A 25,653-nucleotide genomic window follows, 5' to 3' on the forward strand; every position below is an offset into this window, starting at 1 on the left:
TACACTGAAAATTCTTCGGCCATGAAGTAAGTGTTTAATTTAGATATGAAATAAAACCCAGGAGAGGGAGCTGATGAAAAGCAGGCTCCTCTCTGTGTCTAAGTGCATGCATGCATGTTTGCATGCAGTGAGAAGCAGAAAAAGGAGATGGAGGGAGAAATGTTCCTGTGTGGTCTTCTGTACCTGAGTAACTAAATGTAATGGGTGGACCTGAATCTAGTGGAAAGCACTGTTGGGTGTGACCCAATAACATAGAAACTGGGGCTGACTTCTTCCCATGTATCTTCCTGTACTACAGAGACTGGAAGGTTGAACTACATTTCCCAGACTCTCTTGCAGCTAGGGGGCCTTTCAGCTATGCTGAAAATCAGAGGAAGCTGATAGAGAGCAGGAGGGCAAAATTTTGGAAAGCAAAGATGTGGAAGTTGGGCACCAAGCTTCTGCTGTTTCTGCCAGCAAGCATCATCCTTGGGAATGTCTGATCCTGCTGCAGCAGTGAAAAGTAGTGTGTGGCAGTGGAAGTGTCTGATTTTACTTCTGTCCCCATCAGTGGCAACATGGTTCTGAAACTCTCCCCACCTGGCAGGTAATTTCATGACTACATGAAAGGAAAACACTCGCCTGGCAGTCTGCTCACTGTGAGGCCCTGGAAGTCACTCCTGAGAGCTCAACCTGAAGTCTGTTTCTTTACCTTCCCAACAAATTCCTTAAGCCATTTAATACCCTCTGATAAATTTCCCTCTGCTTAAATCAGCTAGAGTAGATTCTGTTCTCTGCAAGGGAACCATGGCTAATAGAAATCAGTAATTGTAAAAGAAAGTTTGAAATTCCCCAAAACCACAGTTAGCCATTAACTCCAGAGGAAGAAAGAAGTGACTCATCACATTTAAGAAAAATAATTTTTCATTGACTTCAGTGAGTCATTCATTCTTCATCCTACAGTTTCCCTAAGTTCTAATAAATGAAGGACAATGATTATAAAAAACAAGTTACTGAAATACAAATGAGTTTACAGACAAGATGCTACATTAAGCATTCTTCAAATCACAATCTTTCTATGTAATCAACTCAAAAATTCGTATCACTTGACAGGTGACTTATAAAGCACCAGACACCACAAACATTAACCCATTGGGTAACTATGCAAGTTGGTCATTTCAGGGGTGCTGGAGATATTTATCAGAGGATTCGGTAGCTTGGGAAGTGTGGTAGATTTAATTCTGCGCTGTTGTAGACAAACATTAAACAATGATAAAGCTGTCATCATCAAAATTCTGCATGAAGCGGAGTACAACAGTTAAGAAATGAATGGTGGTGTTTTAGCTGTGGGTTATTACACCAAAATAACTTTAAACACTCCAATTTTAGATTTTATCGTTATTGTTATTAAAGTAAAGCTAACATTCCAGTAAATGTTCCCAAGACTAAAAATTTGACGAGAGATGGTGTGAGTCTTTTCTGAAACAGACATTTTTTTCTGTTTACATTTTCAGCTCCCTATGGAGACAGAAATGCTTGTTTACACATCATAAGCAAATATTACCATGTTTAAAGATTTGGGTTCCAATGTGTTGCTAACTTGGTGACCTTGGACAAGTCAGTTTTACATCTCCAAGTTTGGTTTCCTCACTTTAAGAAGGGCAAAATGACAAAATCTACTTATCTATTTCATAAAATTATCTTAAGATCTAATTAGAATGAAGAAAAAGTGGTCTGTGAATCTTGAAGTGACACATCAGGTTGGTGGTAATTAATGGCATCTTTTTTTTTTTTTTTTTTTTTTTTTTTTTGTCTTTTTGCCATTTCTAAGGCCGCTTCCGTGGCATATGGAGGTTCCCAAGCTAGGGGTCTAATCGGAGCTGTAGTTGCCGGCCTACACCAGAGCCACAGCAATGTGGGAACCGAGCCGCATCTGCAACCTACACCACAGCTCATGGCAATGCCGGATCCTTAACCCACTGAGCAAGGCCAGGAATCGATCCCACAACCTCGTGGTTCCTAGTTGAATTCGTTAACCACTGAGCCACAACACGAACTCCAATGGCATCTCTTAAAAAAAATCAACTAAACACAATTACATGATATTTCTAATCCCAAATATGAATGGAAAGCGAGGAGGCCCAAAATTTTCAGGTAGTCAACTTAGAAAGAAACAACAAAAAAATGACAGGCTAAGAAGAAAAATGGTTTATTAAAATTCTACTGGATGACCAGAGTCTTGTCAGGAAGCCTGGAGAATCAGCTTGAGGCTAAGACACCACCAAAGATGCCCCAAACTATCCCAGAATCACCTGGTGAGAAATCTACCTCATATTCCACAACAAAAGCAGGTTGCCTAGGCTGCCTGTCAGGCCAGCTGAAATGGAAATTTCACACACAAGCCGCTCCCTCTTCCAAATCAAAGTCACATATGAGCATCTAACTGCCAAAGCTAGATCATAAGCTTGCGCCCTGGTTGCAAAGAAAGCTGGGAACTGAGCTCTGACTCATACATTCTGTCAGGGAAGCCTTGCTCCAATACAAGAAAGGTAGTCAAAAGGTGACAGGAAGACATCTGGTTTCCAGCCCAGTATGTAAAGGGCTTGGAAGGTACCACTCTGTCCTAACAAGTCAAAAGCTTAAAAATGGAAAAATCAGCTACCCTCCCTAGATCCATCAGAGAAGTGAGGTCACCAGGCAAAGCACTGCCCCCCAAAATGGAGAGACAAAATGGCAGAACCAGAGGATCACAGCTTATCAGAGCTGAAACCCATGAGTTGAAACCTCTGCAGGAACCAGATTAGAGCAGGTAACCCAGAACTTGACATGATCAATTGCTGGAGTCTCAGTATAGACAAGACAAAGATTAAAAATTCTATGGGGACCCAGACATAGTGGATTCCCCACACTTTTGTGAGTTTTACCTCCTGGAACTCAACCTGGTTCTCAGTGAATATCAGGGAAAAATCAGCTGACATTTCCAGTAGAAGACAAGGAAAAGGAACAAGCTGAAATGCATCAGAGGATTCTGTTCTTTATAACAAAGTCTGCCTCAGAAGATAAGAGCCCTAGAAGCCTAACCTGCTTACCAGAGCAGCTGACCAGAGTGAGGGGCAATACCTAACTCCAGCCCACCTCTAGCCACACTCTCCCACCCAAGGGGAGGGTAAAAATTGAGAACACTCGTGAAGTACACTGTCCAGGGACACTGGCTCTCTAACGAACAGAGGCCTCTCCCTCTGCATCCTTCCCCCACAATCCTGAAGGACTAGACAGAGCACTTCTTTTTATCCACTACATCACATCATGTATGGCTACTAAGAGAAAATTACAAAGTATACCAAACAGCAAAAGCAAAAAAAAGAAAAAGAAAAAACAAACAAACAAACAAAACCAGACACAATTTGAAGACACAGAGCAAGCATCAAAACCAGATTCAAATATGGCTGGTATGTTGAGATTATCAGACTAGGAATTTAAAACAACTATGATGAATATGCTAAGGGCTCTGATGGATAAGGTAGACAGCATTCAAGAACAGATCAACAATGTAAGCAGAAAAAGGGAAATTCTAAGAAAGAACCAAAAAGAAATGCTGGAGATCAAAAATAACAACAAATGTCTTTGTTGGGCTTATTAGGAGACTGGATACAACTGAGCCTGATGATATTTCAATAGAAATCTCCAAAACTGAAAAGCAAAGAAAAAAGAAAAAAAATTAGAACAAAAAACAAGAAACAAAAGAGACTATTCAAGGTTGTGGGACAGTTACAAAAGGTGTTATTTACATGTAATGGAAATACAAGAGGAGAAGAAAGAGAAAAAGGACCAGGAGGAATATTTGAAATAATGATTCAGAATTTCCCCTCAATCAATGTCAGACACGCCACCAATCCACAAAGATTAGAGAACACCAAGGAGGAATATCAAAATCACTTTAAACCTCAGTGCAACAAATAATTAATTAATTTAATCTGAGATTGTCAGCATGCATCAAAAAATAAGACCCAACCATATGCCATTTTCAAAAAAAATTTTTTTTAATACAAAGACACACATAGATTAAAAGGAGATGAATAAAGATATACCATGCACAAAGTAATCAAAAGAAAGCAGAATAGCTGTATTACTTTCAGACAGAGCCCATTTTAAAGCAAGGGAAGTTAATAGGGATAAAGAGGGACATTATATAATGACAAAAGAGTCAATTCTCCAAAAAGACATAACGATCCTCAATCTAACAGAATAGAAAGCCTAGAAATAGACCTTCATAAATATAGTCAACTGATCTTTGACAAAAGACTAAAGATAGTCTCTTCAACAAATGGTGCTATGTATCCACATGTAAAAAACAATTCTAGGAGTTCCCTGGTGGCCTAGCAGTTAGGGATCTGGCATAGTCACTGCTGTGGTGTGAGTTTGATCCCTGGCCCAGGAACATTCACATGCTGTGGCTGTGGGGAAAAAAAAAAAAAAATTCTAGACACACACCTTACAACTTTACAAAAATTAACTCAAAATTGATCACAGACCTAAATATACAACTCTTATAACACAGGAGAAAACTTAGACAGCCTTGGGGTTTGGTGACAATTTTTTAGATATAATACCAAAGGCAGTATCCATGATAAGCTAGCTTCATAAAAACAAAAACAGAAATTTCTGCTCTGTGAAATACACTGTCAAAAGAAGGTAAAGATAAGCCAACACTGAGATAAAGTATTTGCACAAGAATAGCCAATAAATGACTGTTACCCAAAATACACAAAGAACTCTCAAAATTCAAAAAGAAAACCCAATTAAGACTAAAATATGAGCCAAAGACCTTAACAAACAACCTCACCACAAATAGCAAATAATCATGAAAAAACATTCCACATCTTCTGTCACCAGGAAAATAGAAATAAAAACAATAAGATACTGCTACATACCTACTAGACAGCCAAAATCTAGAACACTGACAATACCAAATGCTGGTGACAATGTGCAGCAAAAAGAATTCTCATTGTTTGCTAGAGTGCAAAGTGGTACGTCCACTTTGGAAGACAGATTGGAGGTTTCTTACAAAACTAAACATATCCTTTTGGGGGGGGGCAAGTGGTGGGGGGTTGTTGCTGCTGCCTGCAGCAAAGAGAGGCTCCCAGGCCAGAGGTCAAACCCATATCACAGCAGGACCTGAGCCACAGCAGTGACAACACCAGTTCCTTAACCCACTGAGCCATCGGGGAACTCCCAAATCTAAACATACTCTTACCATATGATCCAGCATTCATGCTGCTTAGTATTTACCCAAAGGGGTTGAAAACTATGTCCACACAAACACCTGGATGGATGGATGTTTACAGCAGCTCTATTCATAACTGATCTAAGCTAGAAGCAACCAAGATGTCTTTTAGTCAGTGAATGGATGAACTGGTACATCCAGACAGTGGAATGTTACTAAGCACTAAAAAATGAGCTACCAAGCCATGACAAGACAGGAAGGAAACTTAAATGCATATTATTTAGTGAAAAAAGCCAATCTGAAGAGGCTATATACTGTATGATTCCAACTGCATGTCATTCTGGAAAAGGCAAAAACTATGGAGACACTAAAAAGATCAGTAGTTGCTAGGAAATAGGGAAGGAAAATAGGCAGAGCACAGATTTTTTAGAGCAGTGAAAAGACAACGTGCGATACCGTAATGATGGATAAATATCACTATAAAATTTGCTCACAGAATGTTCAACATCAAGAGTCAACTTTAACAGAAACCATGGACTTTGGTTGATAATGATGTGTCAGTGCAGGCACTTCAATTTTAACAAATGTACCATTCTGATGGGGAATGACGATAATGGGAGAGGTTATGAATGGGGGGGGGGGGGTGCAGGAGGTATATGGGAAATCTCTGAACTTTTCTTCCTATGAACTAAAACTGCTCTAATAATAATAATAATAAGGAAGTCTACCAAAAAAAAAAAAAAAAAAAAAAGATCATGGATATCCAGGACCATCAAGATGAGTCTAATCAGGCAAAGTCACATGTCTATATTATCTCCCTTTCTTTTCAAATAATTCTTGAAGTTGGCTGGATTCTTTTCCTTTATAGTTAAGAAAGCTGCAAGTCAAACAGTCAATCTGCCCCAAGCCCCATGCCTTTCCCACAGGGTCACAAACTAAGGCATCAAAAACTGCCTTTTACCAGGGTCTCTCAACCTTGGCCTCCTGACATTTTGGGTCAGACCATTCTCTGTTGTAGAGGGCTGTCTCTTGCATCATAGGATATTTAGCAACATCCCTGACCTCTAGTGATTAGCAACCCCTTCTTCAGGTGTGACAACCAACATCTCCAAACATCACCAAATACTCCCTGGCTCCCTGGGGGGCAAAATTACCCCAACCCCAGTTGAGAACCACTGCCTTAGACGATGCTGCTCCTTCTCCCCATTCATGCAACACAATCACCTACAGGAAGCCTATCACATCCCAGGCCCAGAGCCAGGCTCTGAGAGGACAATGGCAAATAACCAGAGGCCCTGCCCCCCACCACCCGAGGGAAACAACTGGTACAAAGTGTGTGATGACAGGTACCATCACAAATTAGGGTGGTGGCAGAACTAAGTCCAGCAGAACTCTGCTGGACTCAGGAGTGGCAGAGGTAAAGTCTTGGAGCTGGGTCATTTTTTTTTTTATTACATTTTTTTTTCCCCACTATACAGCATGGGGACCCAGTTACACATACACGTACACATAATTTTTTCTCCCATTGTCGTGTTGCGTTGTATGTATCTAGACATAGCTCTCAGTGCTACACAGCAGGATCTCATTGTTAGTGTATTCCAAAAGCAATAGTTTGCATCCATTAACCCCAAGCTCCCAATCCCTCCCCCTCCCCCCCTCCCCCCGGGCAACCATCAAACTCCTGGAAGAGAACACAGGCAAAACATTCTCTGACATCAACCTTATGAATATTTTTTCAGGTCAGTCTCCCAAAGCAACAGAAATAAAAGCAAAAATAAACCAATGGGGTCTAATCAAACTGACAAGCTTTTGCACAGCAAAGGAAACCAAAAAGAAAACAAAAAGACACCTCACAGAATGGGAGAAAATAGTTTCAAATGATGCAACTGACAAGGGCTTAATCTCTAGAGTATACAAGCAACTTATACAACTCAACAGCAAAAAAGCCAGTAACCAAATCGAAAAATGGGCAAAAGATCTGAATAGACATTTTTCCAAGCAAGATATACAGATGGCCAGCAAGCACATAAAAAAATGCTCAACATCACTGATTAGAGAAATGCAAATCATTTATTACTGATTAACACTGACCAGCTAACTTTTACTGGGCCCTTAACTCTATGCTAGACATGGTGCTAAAGGCCTTAAGCCTGATCTCACCTAAACATCGCTGAAACTATTGAAAGTGAAGAGTCATTAATATCCCTATTCTCCAGATGAGGAAAGCTGCTACTGGACAACACTCTTGCTGAAAGCAGTTTAGAATAAAGTCTTTTTGATTTGGCATCATGATACCTAAGTCCCAGTGATTCAGTGGAAGGCAGACCTGCCTAAAGCAGTATATTATTCGCAGTATTATATGCTGAACTCTGTCTCAATTTTTTTAAAGCATCAAGGTTACAGTATAATTAGGAACCAGCTGCAACTGTAATTACCACTCCCAATATAATTTGTTACATATTAGCAAGTGTCAAATTACTACTGCTCCTTCAATGAATAAAAACTGATTGTGCTCTTCTGAAGACTGGGATGTATGTTCCTGATGGGGAACAAAGGAATATAAAAAGTATATGACATATTTATAAAGTGCTGAAAGGTTCTACTTAGGAGATCACAAGTTGCTGGAGCCCAGATAATGCCACAGAAAGTTAAAATGGTTTCTGAGAGAGAATAGCTAACTTAATAAATGCAGAGGAAGAGAAAGCAGCAAATCAAAGGACAATAGAAAGTTGCTTTCACTAAATCATACCTTAACTGTTCAATATTCTGCTATGCGTCAACATCATACACTTGAAGAATAGTCAAGAACCCAGGAAGAAGTTAAGAGAAAAAGAACAGGAGCCCTCCTCCCAAAGACTGTGCACAACTTCACTGGAGCACGTCCTGCTCTGCCCTGTCCCACACCCCATGGACTTTCAACACGACTCTGAACAACCTCTCTGGTTCCAACCCCTCCTGGAAGCTCACACTTCTTCTGTAAAGCTTCTATGTCCCAAGCCTGGCTCTGAGCTTTAAAAACGTGAGCACACGGACCCTCCCACTAACCCAGGAAGTAAAAACAACCATGCCCCAATTATAGATGGGGAGACTGAGGTAAAGAGAGATGGAGTAACTTGTGCAGAGCCATAGTCTGAACAGAGTCTATGACCTCAATCATTATACTGGCTTTCAGAAGGAAAAAAAGAAACGGGATTAAGAAAAAAGCAGAGAAATCTAGAGATTAAAGAAAATTAGGTCGCATCAAAAGATGGCAATGCCTGCGCCCAATTCAGATGACAATTCAAAAAAAAAATTATAAGACAATAGGGGAAACATGTAAAATGTATACAGAATAGATATTTGAAGCACTGAAATTATTTGTAGACATGACAATGATATTTTTGGTTGTGGATTTTAAAAATCTGTTTTAGACATATATAGTAATATGTACAGATATGATATTGGGGATTTGCTTTGAAAACATCGGGGGGGGGGAATGAGCAAGGGTGGGGTATAAATTAAACAACATTGGCCATAAAATGATAATTACTGAAATTGGCTAGAAAGGGACACAGGACTTGGTTACATCGTTCTAATTTCTTATGGAAATTTTCCATAATGAGAAGCATAAAAAAATGCTACCTACCATTTTTCTAAGGCTCAAGTCAAATACCAATTCCTCTCCTGGAAGATTTTCCAGATTCCCTAACCAGATTTCCCTCACAGAATGCTATCTGCACCTATTTCATGGACTTTGCAATATTGGAAGTTTAGATTCTGACTCTACTGTTTTTTTGTTTTTGTGCGGCATATGGAAGTTCCCAGGCTAGGAGTCAAATCAGAGCTACAGCTGCTGGTCTACACCATAGCCACAGCAACGCCAAATCTTTAACTCACTGAGCAAGGCCAGGGATCGAATCCAAATCCTCAGGGATACTAGTGGGATTCCTTTCCCAGGCACCACAATGGGAACTTGTGACTCTATTGTTAACCTGGATATGACTTCCATTTCCTCATCTGTTAGAGAAAGAGAGGGAGAGAGAATCAGGATTGAATGAAAGGAGCAGAATCTGAGACAGAACCAGCAGCACGTCACTTCCCAGTCACTTGGATCCTTTCCATACTCACAGTGGCCCAGCTCACTGAGTCATCAGCAGACAGCTGAGCCCCAAGGGAAGGAAGGCTCTCTTGGCTTTCTGAACTAACTAGATTTCCTCCTAAGAATCTGAACCAGCAGAAGGTCTGGGCTGAGCTGGCAGCAGGTCATGCTGGCTGATGGATGTGGCACTGGTTCCTAACCTCCTGGTGTCGAATATCAACAACAAAAATTTCATCTGTTATCAAACATGAGTGGTTTCTTATGTAATATTAAGTGGGAAAGTGATGTTTAAACATGACAGACAACCCAGAGTGCACATAACACAGAAGCTCTACAGGAAAAGATTAATAAATACACAACATAAAAACTTTTAAAACTCTGAAGTGTGTACGAACCAGTTAAACATCAAACAACTGAAATAACAAATAAATAAATAAAGCGCAACTGGACAAAGAGCCAAAGTTCTTAAAGTGCTCTTAGATCAAATCAATATGAAAAAGCAAATAACCTAATGGAAAACTGGGCAAAGGTCAAGACCAGGCTCTCCTTAAACTGCTGGTGGACCCTAAAAATGGGCCAAAAGAGATTTCCAAGGACCACCATAAGAAAACCAGGGCCTGAGCTTTTTTTTCTGGAATTAAGATTCCCATCTCAGTTCACAATGGAAAGAAAACAGAATCTCTCGAAGCACAGAGTCCGCATCAACCTGCAATAAAATAAGTATGTGAAGACTCCCAAGGAATAGCAGTCCTTGCCAATGGGCCTGGCAGAGGCAGATAAGAGACCCTGTTTACCACCAGCCTTTCCTTTCAAGCCACCTGGAGGACCCAGTTCTCTACTGGGACCAGCTGGTATGAAACAGTAGCAATGGACATACTCTTTGGACCTGCTGGAACCATCTCCCTATAACTCAGGTGGATGTTCTTAGTCAAAAGGGAGCACATTTCTCCAGAAGCCTTGTTCTGATGCAGCCTCTCTGTAGTCATGAAGATCCATCCACCTTGGACAACCCAATCCCTGCCCTCCATAACCATACACTCTCTTGCAGATGACCCATGTACAATTCCTCTAGTATTCCAAATTATTTTTTTCACTTGGTGAGGGATGGAGGGGATTGAGAAAATGGTTTATTAGAGAAAGAAAAGTTTCCAACAAACCACATGCCTGCAACAGAAAATCTCCTTTCCCCTTTTACTTTTCCACAGGTGGCACCCAATTTAACAATTCAACAAATGGTGTCTAAATGCTGTGCAACAGGAACTTTGAAGGATATCTATTGTCTACAGAAGGTCCCCGTCCTCAGTACCTTAAAATCCAGTGGGAAACATAAAATATAAGAAAAAACAAGGACCACTGTCCTTCAGAACCTTAGTATCACTATTTCACCCAAGACAATTTAAAAATGATTCAGGAGTTCCCATTGTGGCTCAGTAGGTTAAGAATTCAATACAGTCTCCATGAGGATGCAGGTTCAATCCCTGGACTTGCCCAGTAGGTGAAGGATCCAGCTTTGTCACAAGCTGTGGTGTAGATCACAGATGTGGCTCGAATCTGGTATTTCTGTAGCAGTGGCATGGGCTGGCAGCTGCAGTTCTAATTCGACCCATAGCCTGGGAACTTACATATGCCACAGGTGTGGCCCTTAAAAAAAATTTTTTTTCAATTTAAAAAATAAAAATGATTCACTATCTGTTATGGGCTGAACTGTCCTCCCAAAATTCATATGCTGAAGCACTAACCCCAGGTACCTCTGAATGTGCCTGTATTTGGAGATAAGATATTTAAAGTGGTAATTAAGATAAAATGAGGTCATTAAGGTGGGCCCTAATCCATTAAGACTGGTGTCCTTGTAAGAAGGGGAAATTAGGACACAGACATAGTGGGAAGACCATGTGAAAATACAAGGAGACAAAGGCCATCTGTAAGCCAAGGGGAGAGGCCTCAGAAGAAACCAACCCTGCCAACACCTTGATCCTAGACATCTAGACTCTAGATTTGTGAGAAAATAAATTTCTGTTGTTTAGACCACTATGTCTGTGGTATTTTGTTATGGCAGCCCTCACCAACGAATACAGTATCACTTAATATAAACTCTTTATTCAAGCTGATCCAATGGAGACATTATTTTATATATTTTGGATCCAGGTTCAAGCACTGTATTTGGCTGTCATGTCTCTTTCGGAGCCTCCATTAATCTAGCCTTTTCATTCATAACATTGGCATTTTTAAGTCAAACAAGAGATCTTACAGAATGTCCTATTTTCTGGATGTGTCTGATTGTTTCCTTGTGACTAGATTCAGATTCAACATTTTTAGCAAGAATTCTCCAAAGGTCATGTCATGTACTTCCCATTCCATGCCATCAGTGGGTACGCCATGCTAGCTTCTGCTACTTCCTGGTGATGTTTAACTGGATCACAGACTGAGGGTGAGCCCCCATCGTAATGGTACTTTTTCCTCTTTGCAGTTTGTAAATAATTTATGGGGAGATATTCTAAACAATGAGAATTCCAACCATCTTTTACTGAAGGAGTTTAGCATCCACTGAGGACACTTGCCTGAATCAATTATTACCTATAGGTTGCCAAGTAATTTTTTTCTTTTTCTAATTCTATCATACTTTCCACTTTATTAGTCAGCATTCTTTAGTAAACAGGAGTTTAAAACCCCCCTTCCACCTCCATCTCACTTTGACTCTTTTGGGAGAGGAATAATACTTAGTCATAGAATGATGGATTTTCTATTCCTTTTTGGCCTCACCCATAGCATGTGGAAGTTCTTGGGCTAGGGATCAAACCTGCACCACAGCAGTGACCTAAGCCACTGTATTAACCTACTGAGCCTCAAGGGAACTACAGATTTTTTTATGACCACACCTGTGCCATATGTAAGCTCTCAGGCCAGGGACTGAATCTGACTGCCCCAGCTGCAGCAACACCAGCTCCTTTGACCTGCACCGGCTGGGGATCAAACCTGAGCCTCCACAGACACCTGAGATGCTGCAGTCGGATTCTTAACCCATTGCAGCACACTAGGAACTCCAAATTTGGAGAATTTTTTTTGTGGTGGGGGGGCAGGAGAGCTGCACCCCAGTCATATGGAAGTTCCTAGGCCACGGATCCAACCGAAGTGGCCCAGGCCGCTACAGTGACAATGCCGAATCCTTAACCTACTACACCACAGAAGAAATCCTCAGATTTTTTTTTAATTCAATATTACAAGCCATTTTCTTTCTTATTTTTTTCATCATAGCTGGTTTACAGTGTTCTGTCAATTTCCTATCATACAGCAAGGTGATACAATCCATTTTCAATTGACTTGTTTTTATTGTGGCAAAACAGACATAAAATTTAACATGTTAACTATTTTGAATGTATAATTCACTGGCATTGAGAAGATTCACAATATGTACAACCATCAGCACTATCCATTTTATCATCCAAAAACAAACTCTGTGTCCATTAATTAATAGCCAGTCGATTTTAACAGCCACTATCTGTTGTAACGGTGATACACACTCACTGTAATGTACACATATATCTACATATGTATGTCTATAAAACACACAGATACACGTGTGTGTTTAAAGGATGGAAATCACAATGCGCCTGAAAGAATAATTGTGAATATTAAAACAGCCAACTAAAACAAATCATAATGCAAAAAGCTGGTGGACCAGGAAGGCAACATCCAAACCTGCTCACCAAACATAACAACAAAGCAAACAACCAGGAATTATGAGCCTCCTGATGGGAGTATCCAGTACCAAGGGCCCAGTAACCTGAGGGAGGCAGCCCGCAACCACCTAGGAAGTATTCTAGCCAAAACCAAAAAATAAAAATAAATAAAACCTTAAACTTGATCAAGCAACTAGATCTAACTATCAATTGTCGGGAAACACTGGGAATGGAGGAACACCAGGGGGGTACAATCAGTAAAATCCAAGCTTGTGGAAAACTAAGGAAAGAGGACCCAATCTGCTCATCAAATAAACTGCAAGGAAATACACAAAAAGAGGGGAAGTCAACCTATAGATTAACAAGAGTTACATTATCAACCAAATGCTATGTGCGGACTGTGTCTGAATTCTGATTAGAACAAACTAACTATAAAACTATAAACTCAAATGTGGGTTTTAACACCGTTACAGATACTTCAAGGAATGAGGAAATGAAACTGAGACCACTTTCCCTAAAACTGAGGGAAATAAAAACAAACAAACAAACAAAACCTGCCCACCAATACAGAGGCATGACAAGAAACATCCCTGTCTCTGACTGAGCTCTGAGTTAAACAAACAAATAAGCTCCCCTTTTTCCTGCTACCCCACTGCCATAGCTTTATGACAAGGAATGTGAACAGGGCTTGGATATGTCCCATTTACAAACCACTGTAAGGGACAGGAGACAGCAACGGGCATGAGGTAATACTGGAAAAGTCAGACAACAGCCAAGAGCAAGGAGGCATAAACCGGCTAACAAGATTAAATTTTATTCTGTAGGCATAATGAAACCGCACTACACAGCAAGGTACAGTGAAGAGGACAACGCGGTTCAGTGGTTAAGTGAGTGGACTCCGTGGCCAGGCCGCCTGTGTTCACATCATAGCCCTGCTGCTTGTAAGCTGTGCGACTTTAGGCAAGTGGCTTAATTTCTCTGTGCCTCGAGAGACTTAACCACTCTGTACAGATGAGGTTTCCCAGCTGTGTAACGGAGAAGGTCATCACACTTAAATGCCATGGGATTGCTGGGAAGATTAAATTACTTCACATAAAGAGTGCCTAGAGCAGTGCCTGGCTTTTGTATAACTGTTACATAAATGTAAGCCACTGTTGTCACTATTATTGCATAACCTCTCCGAGCCTTAAGTTTCTCTGTCAAATGAGGTTACAACACCTTCCGACTACCTTGTAGACGATTATAAAGATCAAATAATGAAGGCTGGGGCCTCATATTATCCTTTAATCTCCACAGACTGTGATTTCCTAAAAACAAGTCCAATAGCTTCCTCGTTTGGGAAAGCCCCACACTTAGCATAGCAGCTCCCATATAGTTGGACTCAGTAACATACCTGAATGCTTTTTTTAAGCAACTGTACCAATGAACACAGAACTGCTCTTAACAGGGAGACAAGAGCCAGTCTTAGAAGCTTCCTTTGACACTGCAGAATGGCAAGGAAAGTGAAGGGACGAGACCAAAGGCAAAACCAGCTTGGAGCTATAGCAATGCCAGAGCTAAAAGGCATGAGGACCTGAACATAAATGGAGGAGACAGGACATACCTGTGTGGGAAACTCAGGGAAAAAGAAGAGTTTGACCGACCTAGCTCTTTGCCTGCATCCAAGTTCCTGCCAACAGTGTGTGTCTCTTTTAGCTACCCACACAGATACTTACTCACCTACCCAGAAACTTTAGTAGGAAAGTTAAGCTGAAGCTAAAAGTGAGGAATGACCAAGATAAGGCATTCAATTCTAGTAAACAGAGTTTGGAATGCCTTTGACTCAGACAAATCAAGATTTCCAACAAACAGCTAAGTGCTAGGCTGGCGGTTGGGAGAGCTGACCCAGCTGGGGAGTACCATGGAGCATACCTGTCAGAAAGAAGAGGATCTCAGGCAGGGTCTGGGGGACATCAACATTGCAGAGGGAGGCAGAAGGACAAAATGAAGCCAGCCAAGGAGAATACAGGATTAGTGTGAGCTGACCCCTTAAGGCGAGGGCACATTATGAAAACTGACAGAAGGCATTCCAGGAAGGAAGGAGTGGGTCCTATGAGGCCAGAGATAAGGGGGACAGGCCAACAGTTTTAGAATGGAGATCACTGGTGATCCTTAGGAGAAAAGGTCAAAAAACAGAACAGGCGTAAGTTCATTTTCAGAATCTTGAAGTATGAGTAGGTAGTAAAGAAATGGAGAAGAGTACGACACTTAATAGCTCAGAGACATGTTCTAAAATAATACCTTGGCCCCAAAGGAATCAAAATCAGCTCTGAGAACCCTAAAATTTGTACTGGATTTTATCACTATGTATTTAATTCTGCAAAAAGTTGGACTGGCTTACAACCAAATCAAAAAGTACCCTTAGTTCAGAAAAGCAGCTCCACTTAACAACACAGCAATGAGAGTTCCAGACTAATATTCTTCAAACTTTAATGCACATACCATCCTCAGGAGAACCTATTTAAATTCAGATTCTGACACAACAGAATATTTGGCCCGGGTCACAGATGCTGCAATTCTAACAAGCTCCCAAGTAAAACCAATGTTCTTGGTCCTACAACCATAACCCCCCAAGATCAAGGCTCCAGGAAGACCACTCAGAGAATCTGGTCATGGAAGCAGCCAAACTGGCTAGCCATTATAGTGACTATGCGGCAGATCATGAGCTTAAGAAAAGCACATCATCTTTTGTTCAGGTTGGTCAAATACTATCTATGTCCCTAGTTTTCAGTTAAGTGGAAATGTCCCACAGTCTCCAACAGACATCACTTGACACTCCTACAGCACCTGATAATCCCCAAAGTGCTGTCATGTGTTACATTTTGATTGGGCATCACAGATATCACAGATGCGCCCTGTTTTCCACAGGGGGATACTGAGCACCTGGAGAAGTCTCACCAGCAGTGGAAGCACTGGACCTGTAATCTAGGTTCTCCTGCCTTCTGGTCCAGGGCTCTTTCACTAAACCAGAGCTACTGATTAAAAACAAACAAAAGCGTTCTTAAAGCTCTTCCCCACATGACTGAGCAGTGGGCGCTCCTCTGCAGTTCAGACTATAATTATTACTGGGATCGGACAGTCTAATTCAGAAGAAACTACTAATTATGTGCCTGGATTTGAAAGCCTTTTCAAATCAGGCTTATGATGGGGTGCAGGACATGTTACCCCAAAATATGGCATCTTGGCATATTCAGTAACTTAAGCTGAAGGAGTTTAAGAAAAAGGTAGAAGCAGGAAGGTCACTCTGACTCCCCGCCCCAACCCCGCCCTTCTTTCCTGAAACAGGTCATTAGCTCCCCTGAAGAGGGTACCAGGAGGAAAGACATTCTTATCACTAAAGATGGGCAAGTTGGAGTCAAGATATTTGCATGCTCAAACCTTGTTAAACTTACCCTTGTCTTTCTAGTTACTTCTTCACCATTTACTACCCCTATTCCAAATCCACTTGTCTTACAATTCTTTACAAAGTTGTTTTTCTTATCTAAAAGGTTAGAAAGCTTTCTGCTCTGGTCACTTTCATTCTCTTGTGAAGGTTCTCATGTACACATAAAAAAATTCAACAAAAATCTGGATGCTTTTCTTTTATCTTTGTCATTTTAATTTTCAGACCCAGCTGGGGATCCTAAGAGAGATGAGGGAAACTTTTTCCTCCACTACACTTACTTAGACAATTTTCTTACAAATTGTCCTATGTCTTATGCAAAAGATATTTTACCATAAAACAGTTAAGCGTATCTTGAACTATCTGACTTTCATATGAAGTCAACAGTTTTCATGGAAAACATGCAGAAACTGTGACTACAGGTGGAAATCAAGACAAAGCTACTAGCCTAATAACAGCCATTAAATAGAGTGGTTTATTTAGGTTGAATTGCTAAGAATTTCAACACTACCAACTTTGCTATGTTGTCAGCACCTAAGTTTTCAAAAGGAACCATTTGGGCCTATTTTCACTCATGCAACTACACAGCAAATTTTCAAAGGAAATGGTGAGTATGAGTTCTCTATCTTTTAAATGTTTCCAATCAACAAACCAGACCACCTCTCTACAAATCAGCCACTGGGAACAATTTGGAGCTGAGACCAAAGCCACCACTGGTGGGGCTGATTTGACCCAACAAGAGAGTCTGGATAATCAGGCCAGTCAGTCACCATTGAGTACTTTGCCAAGAGAATTACATCACTGCAAAGGGCACATCCTCCTTCCTCCCAAGCAGAAGCCAACCATATCTGCAGATTTAAACATGCCTCTGTTCCAAGACCTACCCAAAGGCATCCGAGGAAATATGGTGGGAAGGCCAATGGCTTAAAAAGCAGCAAATGCAAGCAAGGAGAGTAGGAAGGGACCAGGCTCAGCAGGCCTAATCTTCACAGATAATGGAGGATACAGGAAGGAATGCTTCCATGTAGGAACTCAACAAAAGCAGAGGCTGCTCATCAGACAAAAGGTCAGAGAGGCAGGAGGAGTCTGAGTTCCTCCAGCAATCTTATAAAAGAATGCAATGTCCAAGAACATCTGCTCCTTGATTTTCTTACCCTACACGAGGGCTTTCAACCCCTCCCCCCAACCCCCAGTTCTCAATTTGCCAAATAACACTTGTAAAGCCCCTTGACCCAGCTGGGGAACATTGACCACACATGGGCTCCCACCTATGCCAGGGAAAAGGCTGAAAGACAGGGATTACATTATTCTGCAGCATTTCACCCCTCAAGCACCTACACTGATACAGAAAACCAGAGACTTCACAGGAGACAAAAGGAGCTTTCAATCAATTTGGTGTTAAAACCTATATTGTAGGATAATGACAAAACCATATAAATTTGATGTCTAAGCACCAAGGTGAAACGGGGCAGAAGGACTGAAAAGAAACTGTCAAGAAAGAGGAGAACTTGTGGTGACCCCTTAGCATCCTTCCTTTGAACTGACACACCGGGGATTTGCGTTTAACTCACTGCATTTCTTCCTATTCTAAGAAGGAATCACCAGAGTATCCTTTGAAGCAAAGAGCATGAGAACAACCTAGAGCAGTGGCTGGCAACCGTAGAAGTATATTTAGCAGTTCCCATCGTGGAGCAATGGAAATGAATCCGACTAAGAACCACGAGGTTGTGGGTTCGATCTCTGCCCTTGCTCAGTGGGTTAAGGATCCTGTGTTGCTGTGACCTGTGGTGTAGGTTGTAGATAAGGCTCGGATCTGGCATTGCTGTGGCTGTGGCATAGGCCGGCAGCTACGGCTCCAATTAGACCCCTAGCCTGGGAACCTCCATATGCAGACCCCTAGCCTGGGAACCTCCATATGCAACCTCCTAAAAAGACAAAAGACAAAAAATAAAATAAAATAAAATAAAACAAAGGAGTATATTTAATTCACTTGGGGAGCCTTTAAGAACCTTGAGGCTCAGGCCATATGTAACTCCAATTAAATCAGAACCTCTGGGTGAGACCCAAGCATCAACCTGTTATCCCTGTCCAGAGGACTATGATGTGCTGAGAACCCCCTGCACTACAATAAGGCAAAAAGCAAAGGGGTTTCAAGGGAATTTGGACCAATTATAAACTTTTCTAGGACTCCATTTCTTCACCTAGTAAAAGGGTACAGAAAGGATGAGAGGAGGGTTTACAATGTGTTACGTAAACCCCAAGGCCTATCCAGCTGCATCAGTTTAAGGAACCCAAGAACCAAACAGCAGTGGAAACATGGTAACTTACCAACATCATGGTAGCATACTTTCTTCCCTTTCTGCCCAGTACAAAAACTGTTCTGTTTTACTATAATATTATGACATCACCAAACACCCAGCAGTTTTTACCACAAAGAAGAAAAAACCTTCAATGTAAAGAATATCCTTAATAAACTCTATCACATTTTATCCTCAAAAACAGACCTCTGAAGAGGGTATTATTATAGACGAGAAACATGAAAAACATAGAGGTGAAATATATAGCCCAAGTCCTAATTAGTGAACAATGGATTAAAATTTTTACAAAGGCATATAACAGTTGCACAACTCTGCAAGTGTAGGAAACACCACTGTTATGTACACTTTAAATGGGTTTATTGCATGGCATATGAACTGTATCTCAGTAAAGGTTTTTTTTTTTTTTTTTTTTTTTTTTTTTTATGTCTTTTGTCTTTCCAGGGCTGCACCCACTGCAATATGGAGGTTCCCAGGCTAGGGGTCTGATTGGAGCTACAGCTGCCAGCCTATGCCAGAGCCACAGCAACACCATATCTGAGCTGCATCTGCAACCTACACCACAGGTCACGGCAACGCCGGACCCTTAACCCACTGAGCGAGGCCAGGGATCGGACCCGCAACCTCATGGTTCCTAGTTGGATTTGTTTCCACTGCGCCATGAAAAGAACTTCAAGCTCTTAAAAAAAAAAAAAAAAAGAAAAGAAAAGAAAAGAAAAAAAAAAAGGTATATGACAATTTCTGGCCTGTGCAATCTGGTTGAAAACCACGTAAGAATGAAGCACATACTGAGTGGCAAAGCACTGTACAAACTACTGGAGTGGGAAGATCAGGAAATACACATGTCCACCAATTGATGCCACATGAATTCTCATGTGCTCCTTTGCAAATGGAACTTTTTTTAAGGTCTGGGAAGGTAAGGAAGAGATTGTGAACACGGTCTGGCAGGGTTCAAATCCAAACTGTGTTGCTTCTTCTCTGTATGACTCTGAGGAAATTGCCTAACCTCTCCAGACCTTAGTTTTCTCACCTGTAAAATGAGGACAAAAATAGCCCACACCTACTTTTAGTATTATGACAAATAACTGAGTTATTATTTGTAAAGCACTTGGAACGTGTCTGGCATACAGTGAGCACCATGTAAGTGGTTCTCAAAAATAGAAGTCTGAGGTTCCTGAGCGGCCTGCTGGTTAAGGACTGCTGTGGAACGGGACTGATCCCTGGCCTGGAAACTTCCGCATGCCATGGCCAGAAAAAAAGAGAAAAAAAAATCTGGTTTACAGTTACAAGACCTAAATCAAAGAGGCATCTAATTTCCCCTCCCAAGCCATCTCCTCCCTCACCCATAAACTCTTCTCTCCATAATGCTATACCATTAGCCATACAATAAGATAGACAGGGTAAGAGCACAGACTCTGGAGGCAGACTGGCTGACCTGAACCCCAGTTCCTTAACCTTTTAATTATCAGATCTCAGGCCACTTACATAACCTTTGGTGTCTCAGAGTCTTCATCCATAAACCAGAAATGATAGTATGTGATAGTAAGGAACCCCAGTTCCTTAACCTTTTAATTATCAGATCTCAGGCCACTTACATAACCTTTGGTGTCTCAGAGTCTTCATCCATAAACCAGAAATGATAGTAATGCCTGTTGGAGGCATTAAGCAATTAACAATGAAAAGAATTTAGAACTGGGAGTTCCCATTGTGGCTGAGGGAATTAAAGACCCAATACTGATTCTATGAAGATGCAGGTTCCATCTCTGACTGCATTCAGTTGGTTAAGGATCCGGCGTTGCCACAAGCTGTGGTGTAGGTTGCAGATATGGCTTGGATCTGTTGTCAGCATGGCTGTAGTGTGGGCCATACCTGCAGATCCGATTCAACCCCTGGCCCGGGAACTTCCAAATGCCGCAGGTGCAGCCATAAAATGGGGCAGGGGGGAAAGAGAGAATTTAGAACCGAATCTCACATCTAGTAAAGAATAAATGTTAGCCACTCTCCTACTTATTTCATTACCTACTATCACTTCTCTGCCTTTCATGTGATGTTTTCTGTCACTAGAATGGGCTTTTCCTCTTCTTCCAACCATTTCTTCTGAAATACCACTACCTTTGAGACACTCCCCCCCCCCCCCCGCCACCCGTCCCAAACAGGCTCCTTCTGCAATGCTCCCATAGCCCTTGTTATGGCATTAACCCTACCTGGGGCACATCCATGAGAGGATCTAGCCTGTAGTGGGGTTGTGGTTTTCTTGAAGGCCTAATCAGAGTCCATTTTCATATCCTTAGTTTAGCCCCATGTAGAACATTAGAAAGAATGCAAAAGAAATAATTCTAAAGGAATTAAAGATCGTGGCATCAAATTGGTCAAGAATGGACCATCGATACTAAGTTTACTAGCCCTGCAGATCAAATTTTCATTATTATTAATGCTTTGGTTTATATCCAAATGTTCTTTTAATTCTAAGCTAATTTCACCCAAATTACTGGAGTCCAAATTACATGAACATCACTCATTCCCGAACTCAAGTGAGCACTCTTTGAGTTCTTGCCTAGTTTAAGTTTCATCACTCCTAATATATAAACTCAACTCAGTGACAAATATTGACTACAACCAAAGGCACAGAGGGGAAGAAAAAGGATAACCTTTCTAATACTTTATATTTTTTACTTTTTTTTGCTTTTTAGGGTCACACCCATGGCATACAGAAATTCCCAGACCAGGGGTCCAATTGGAGCTGTAGCAGCTGGCCTACACCACAGCCACAGCAACACAGGATCTGAGCATGTGTGCGACCTACACCACAGCTCACAGAAACACTGGATCCTTAACCCACTTAGAGAGGCCAGGGATGGAACCCGAGTCTTCATGGATACTAGTTGGGTTTGGTTACCACTGAGCCACAACGGGAACTCCTCTAATACTTTTTAAAAATGCATTTTTATGGAGATATATAAAACAAAATTTTAAAAACTTATTTTCATATTTATAAATGTAGGGCAGTGCTTGGAAGTCTTTCAAAGAAAAACTCAGAATAACACTAGTGGTATGGGTCGACCACTTATCATCTACCATCTACCAAGGGAGCCCATAAAGATTATTCCTCTGAAAGTAGGCGACAAGGGGATGGAAGCTCTCTCAATTCATCTCACAATACCATGTTTTAGATCAATGTTACTTTACGAAAAAAAAAATGCCTCTTGCATTAATCTTCATGCAGACATCAAAATAAAAGCAGACCGATGAACAGATTCTCTGCCTTCCTATTCCTATTTAAAGGAAGAGGGACATGGAAAAGTTAATTTGAATAAATAAAAGATAAAAAAAACTATGAAAAAGTGGTCAAGAGATCAAGAAATTGCTGGGCATAGCTAAATTCGTCCAGAAACTATCAAATCTGCTTAAATATTCAAAGAGTTCACCACAGTGAGTGCTAGAATTTACCTACAATTACTGAGTTTCAGATTCTGGGTCCTTGGATACTCCATTGAGATGGGATTCTCTCCTAGTCAGGCTCCTCAAGTTCCAAGACAGGATTTCAATCCTAGGCCCAGATTGCTAAGTCTATGGCTTGGTGTTCATTGTGGAATATCTGTGCAAAGAGCATGACCTCCAAGTTGGGCTCCCAGCACTGTCCAGCAAGGGACAGAATCACCCCACAAGGAAAGTCCAAAGGCAACTAAATAAGGGCCATTCTTGAACTAAGATGGACCAGCACAACTCATCTGCAGACCTTTTAAGACTACATTTATTTCAGTGTCCTTAAGCTAACATGAAATACACGCTAAGAAATGATCTTGTGGAACACACAAACATACATTTGTGATCATGAGGTAGTTCTGACTGTAGTTTTCTCCTGCATATAAAAGGACATGGGGAGAAACTGCTCTCAAAGAGCAGAACAAAGAGATCTCTCGCCCAAGTAACTGACCTCACTGATCACTTCCTCTTGGCTTTGGCTGCTAAAAAATTCGGTCACCTCTAGCAAGTACATACATTCATATGTTCCACTAACCTTAGTCCTGGCTTCATCTTACTTTCCCTTTGTCCTGTTTTTCTCATCTACTCTGACTTGATTTTGATATGTGCTGTTGGATTATAAATATATGTATATATGACGTGAGCCATCAGAAATCCTGAAAAGAGGCAAGTTTAAATGAATAAATAAACCAAACCACCAGTTCCCGAAGAGTAAAAAATGAAATGCTTTATACTACTTGGCTAAAATTCATCTGCACTTATTGATATGATGTGACAGTTTAATAAAAATACAACCCAAAGGTTAAACTTTACATGTCATTCACTTTAATACTAGTTAATCAGTCTTTTACTCCATTTATATGCATACTCCTCAAGTTAAGATCCTCAATTACTTTATCTCCAAATTAGGTAAAATTATTAATTCATCTACAGATATAAAAGTGAACATAAAGAATGGGTATCTACTCTGCTGGAATAAGTCACCTTGAGGGAACATAATTCGTGTTGTGAATTCTGACTGCAACCAAATTTAATGCAAAAAAAAGGTCAAGGGCTATTGGGTTTGAAAGGGCTCATGCAGGTTCCAATCCCAGTAATCCTCAGAGAGCTACCTAAAACAGTTATATATACATACCCATGTGTCTGCACATGCACACCCAGAGCACATGCCTTAGGATGTAACTCAGTGTAATTAGAGAAAAAAGAAAGGCCACTTGGGCCACATAATCTAGGAACACGGAGAAGCCTGCAGATTTGGGGAGCCTGAAGAAACTTAAGTCATGGAACAGCATTTAAATATATTTGTCTGCTTATAATTTCCATTGCAAATGTGATTAGTTTGCTCGAATAAATAGGAATATGATGTGTTGGCCATGTTTTCCTCTTGAGGGTTATCACAGAGTTTTGATTAAGGACAAATGTTTGAAATGTTGGGTATATTTAAGTTCACTGCACTTAAAATGAGCTAAGAAGTTGTATAGGCCTGATTAAAGGGCTGCCTTCGTGAACTTAAAATTAAAAGCAATAAATTCCAGTGATTCAAGTGATTGGGACTAAATATGGTATTTGGCCAGAAAAGTTGAAATGGAGTCCAAAGAGACTGAAATGGTGTCCAGGTTTTAAGAAATGGTGAAAGAGGAAAGGTCAAGCTGTCGGAGCTGCCTTTCCTCTAGGTTAGTGAATGAGTCACATTACGCAGAATTCCTTTTAAGTAGAACTTCACAGGAGTTACAAGCTCCCAGGACAATCTGTTTTGTCATTTCTAAAAAGAAGCCTCTCAAACGCTCAGAGGCCAGAATGTAAGTGTTGTCAGATGCGGAGAAGGATGAGAAGCGGGTGGAGGAGGGTCTCTTTGCAGTTTTTACGCACAGGCGCGCTGGCCAACTCTCTCAAGCAGTCTCCAAAACGGAAGTCAAGGTGACTTCCCCACCAACGAGAGGGCGGAGTCTTTGAAACCTAATAGGATCCGACATCAGCTCCGGCTGTGCGCACCCTGGAAGCGGCTTGGGTCAACAACAACCGGGGTCAGGAGCAGGGGCGCGCTAGGGTGGCCCAAGGAGAGCTGCTGACCCCAAGCTCTCCCCCGCCCCGGGACCCAGTCGCGCCCGCCCCGCCTCGCCGGCCTTGGCTCAGCCCGCCGGGCGCCGGCCAGGCACCAACTCCCCTCCCGGGCCAAATGGGAGGGTCCAGCCGGCGAAGTTTGTGCTGCAAGGTTGGGCCCGGTCCCCGGTCTCTGCATGGGCCGCCTGTGCAGCCCGGCAGGAGCGTCACCTCCCTCCTCCCGCCGCTGCAAGGTGGAACAGCTGCCTCGCTCCCCTATTTGCTCTCCCAGAGGCACCAACCTGACACGTGAACGCCAGAGCCCCTCGCGCCCTGAGGAGCAGCCGGCCAACTGGGGCCGACGCTTACCTTAGCGACCGCCATGCTTCAGCCCGGATGCAAGAGACTACGGGACACTCTCACCGGCTCGCTGGCGCTGCGGGCCCGGGCTTCTCACTTCCCGTCCCAACGGCGGCGGGGCGGCGATACAGCCCGGCAGCGTGCGCGCCCGGCTTGCTTCCCCACGCCCTCCCGCCGGCGTGGGTCATGCGGGCGCTGCCAGCCCATTGGCTGGGCCGGGCCGGGGCTGCCGGGGCGCGCGTGATCCGGGCGGCCTCTGCCCCGCTGCCTGGGCGGGCCCGGGTCTGCGGGCGGCGGGCTGGACGGGCGCACGTGACTCAGGCTGGGCTGTCCAGCTGTGGCGACCTCTGCGGTGAGGGCGAGGGGAGCTGGCGGGATGCAGGCCTGCCTCTTGGGAGCAGGTGGCCTCTGCTGCTTCCAGGCACTGCACTAGGGCCCGCGAGACCCACAAACAGGGCGTAGAGCCTGTGGGAAGTTGAGAACTCCGCTAGGTCCCACTTTTAGCCAGGTGTTCCTTGCCTGTTTCCTTCCAAAGGGGCTCTACTCTGCAGGGTCACATAAGGGATCCCGAAACATTGAACAGTTGTTGGGAAATAGCAAATTATTGTCTCTGGCAAGCCTACTTTTAGGTCAATTCTGGCGAGCTCGAAGTAGCTAACAGCTCTATGCGGTGCAGAACATTCACTACATATGCGGCTACTTCATTTCAGCCCTGCATATCAGGATTGTAGAAGTCAAAGACACACACCCCCCCAAAATAGGCCCTGCTAAAATAAACGGGACAAAATTTTAATGGAAAAAAAAATGAATGTATAACCTCTAGGGATCTTCTTTATAAGAATTTCATTCATTTGTCCCTGCTATCAAAATTTACAGTTAAGACAATGGTCAGTGAAAAGGGCTTTAAATGTTTTGTGGATTATGGATATAACATATTAACAAAAATGTTTGTTCCAATCACTTTAATTAATCAATCGAGTGCCTACGTGGCAAGCACTGTGTTAGGTGCTAGGAACACCAAAAGGTCTTAATAGATGGCCCCAGCCCTTAAAGAACTTAAGGGCTAGTGGGAAAAC

The 25,653-nt window shown here is 42.1% G+C and overlaps 1 protein-coding gene across 3 annotated transcripts in view; it reads right to left on the reverse strand.

The window, feature by feature from the left end:
- The window catches only part of SLC25A13 (solute carrier family 25 member 13), a 199,186-nt gene extending 174,343 nt beyond the window's left edge, over positions 1-24,843 (reverse strand). The window contains exon 1 of one of the 3 annotated variants that reach the window (XM_003130160.5): positions 24,587-24,843. In XM_003130160.5, coding sequence (XP_003130208.3) covers positions 24,587-24,601 — 15 coding nt within the window. In that variant the 5' untranslated portion in view covers positions 24,602-24,843. The remainder of the gene's footprint in view (positions 1-24,586) is intronic. The other 2 variants (XM_021102403.1, XM_005667626.3) reach the window with 2 other exon arrangements.

Source organism: Sus scrofa, chromosome 9, assembly GCF_000003025.6.
Source record: "Sus scrofa isolate TJ Tabasco breed Duroc chromosome 9, Sscrofa11.1, whole genome shotgun sequence".
Classification (NCBI taxonomy): domain Eukaryota; kingdom Metazoa; phylum Chordata; class Mammalia; order Artiodactyla; family Suidae; genus Sus; species Sus scrofa.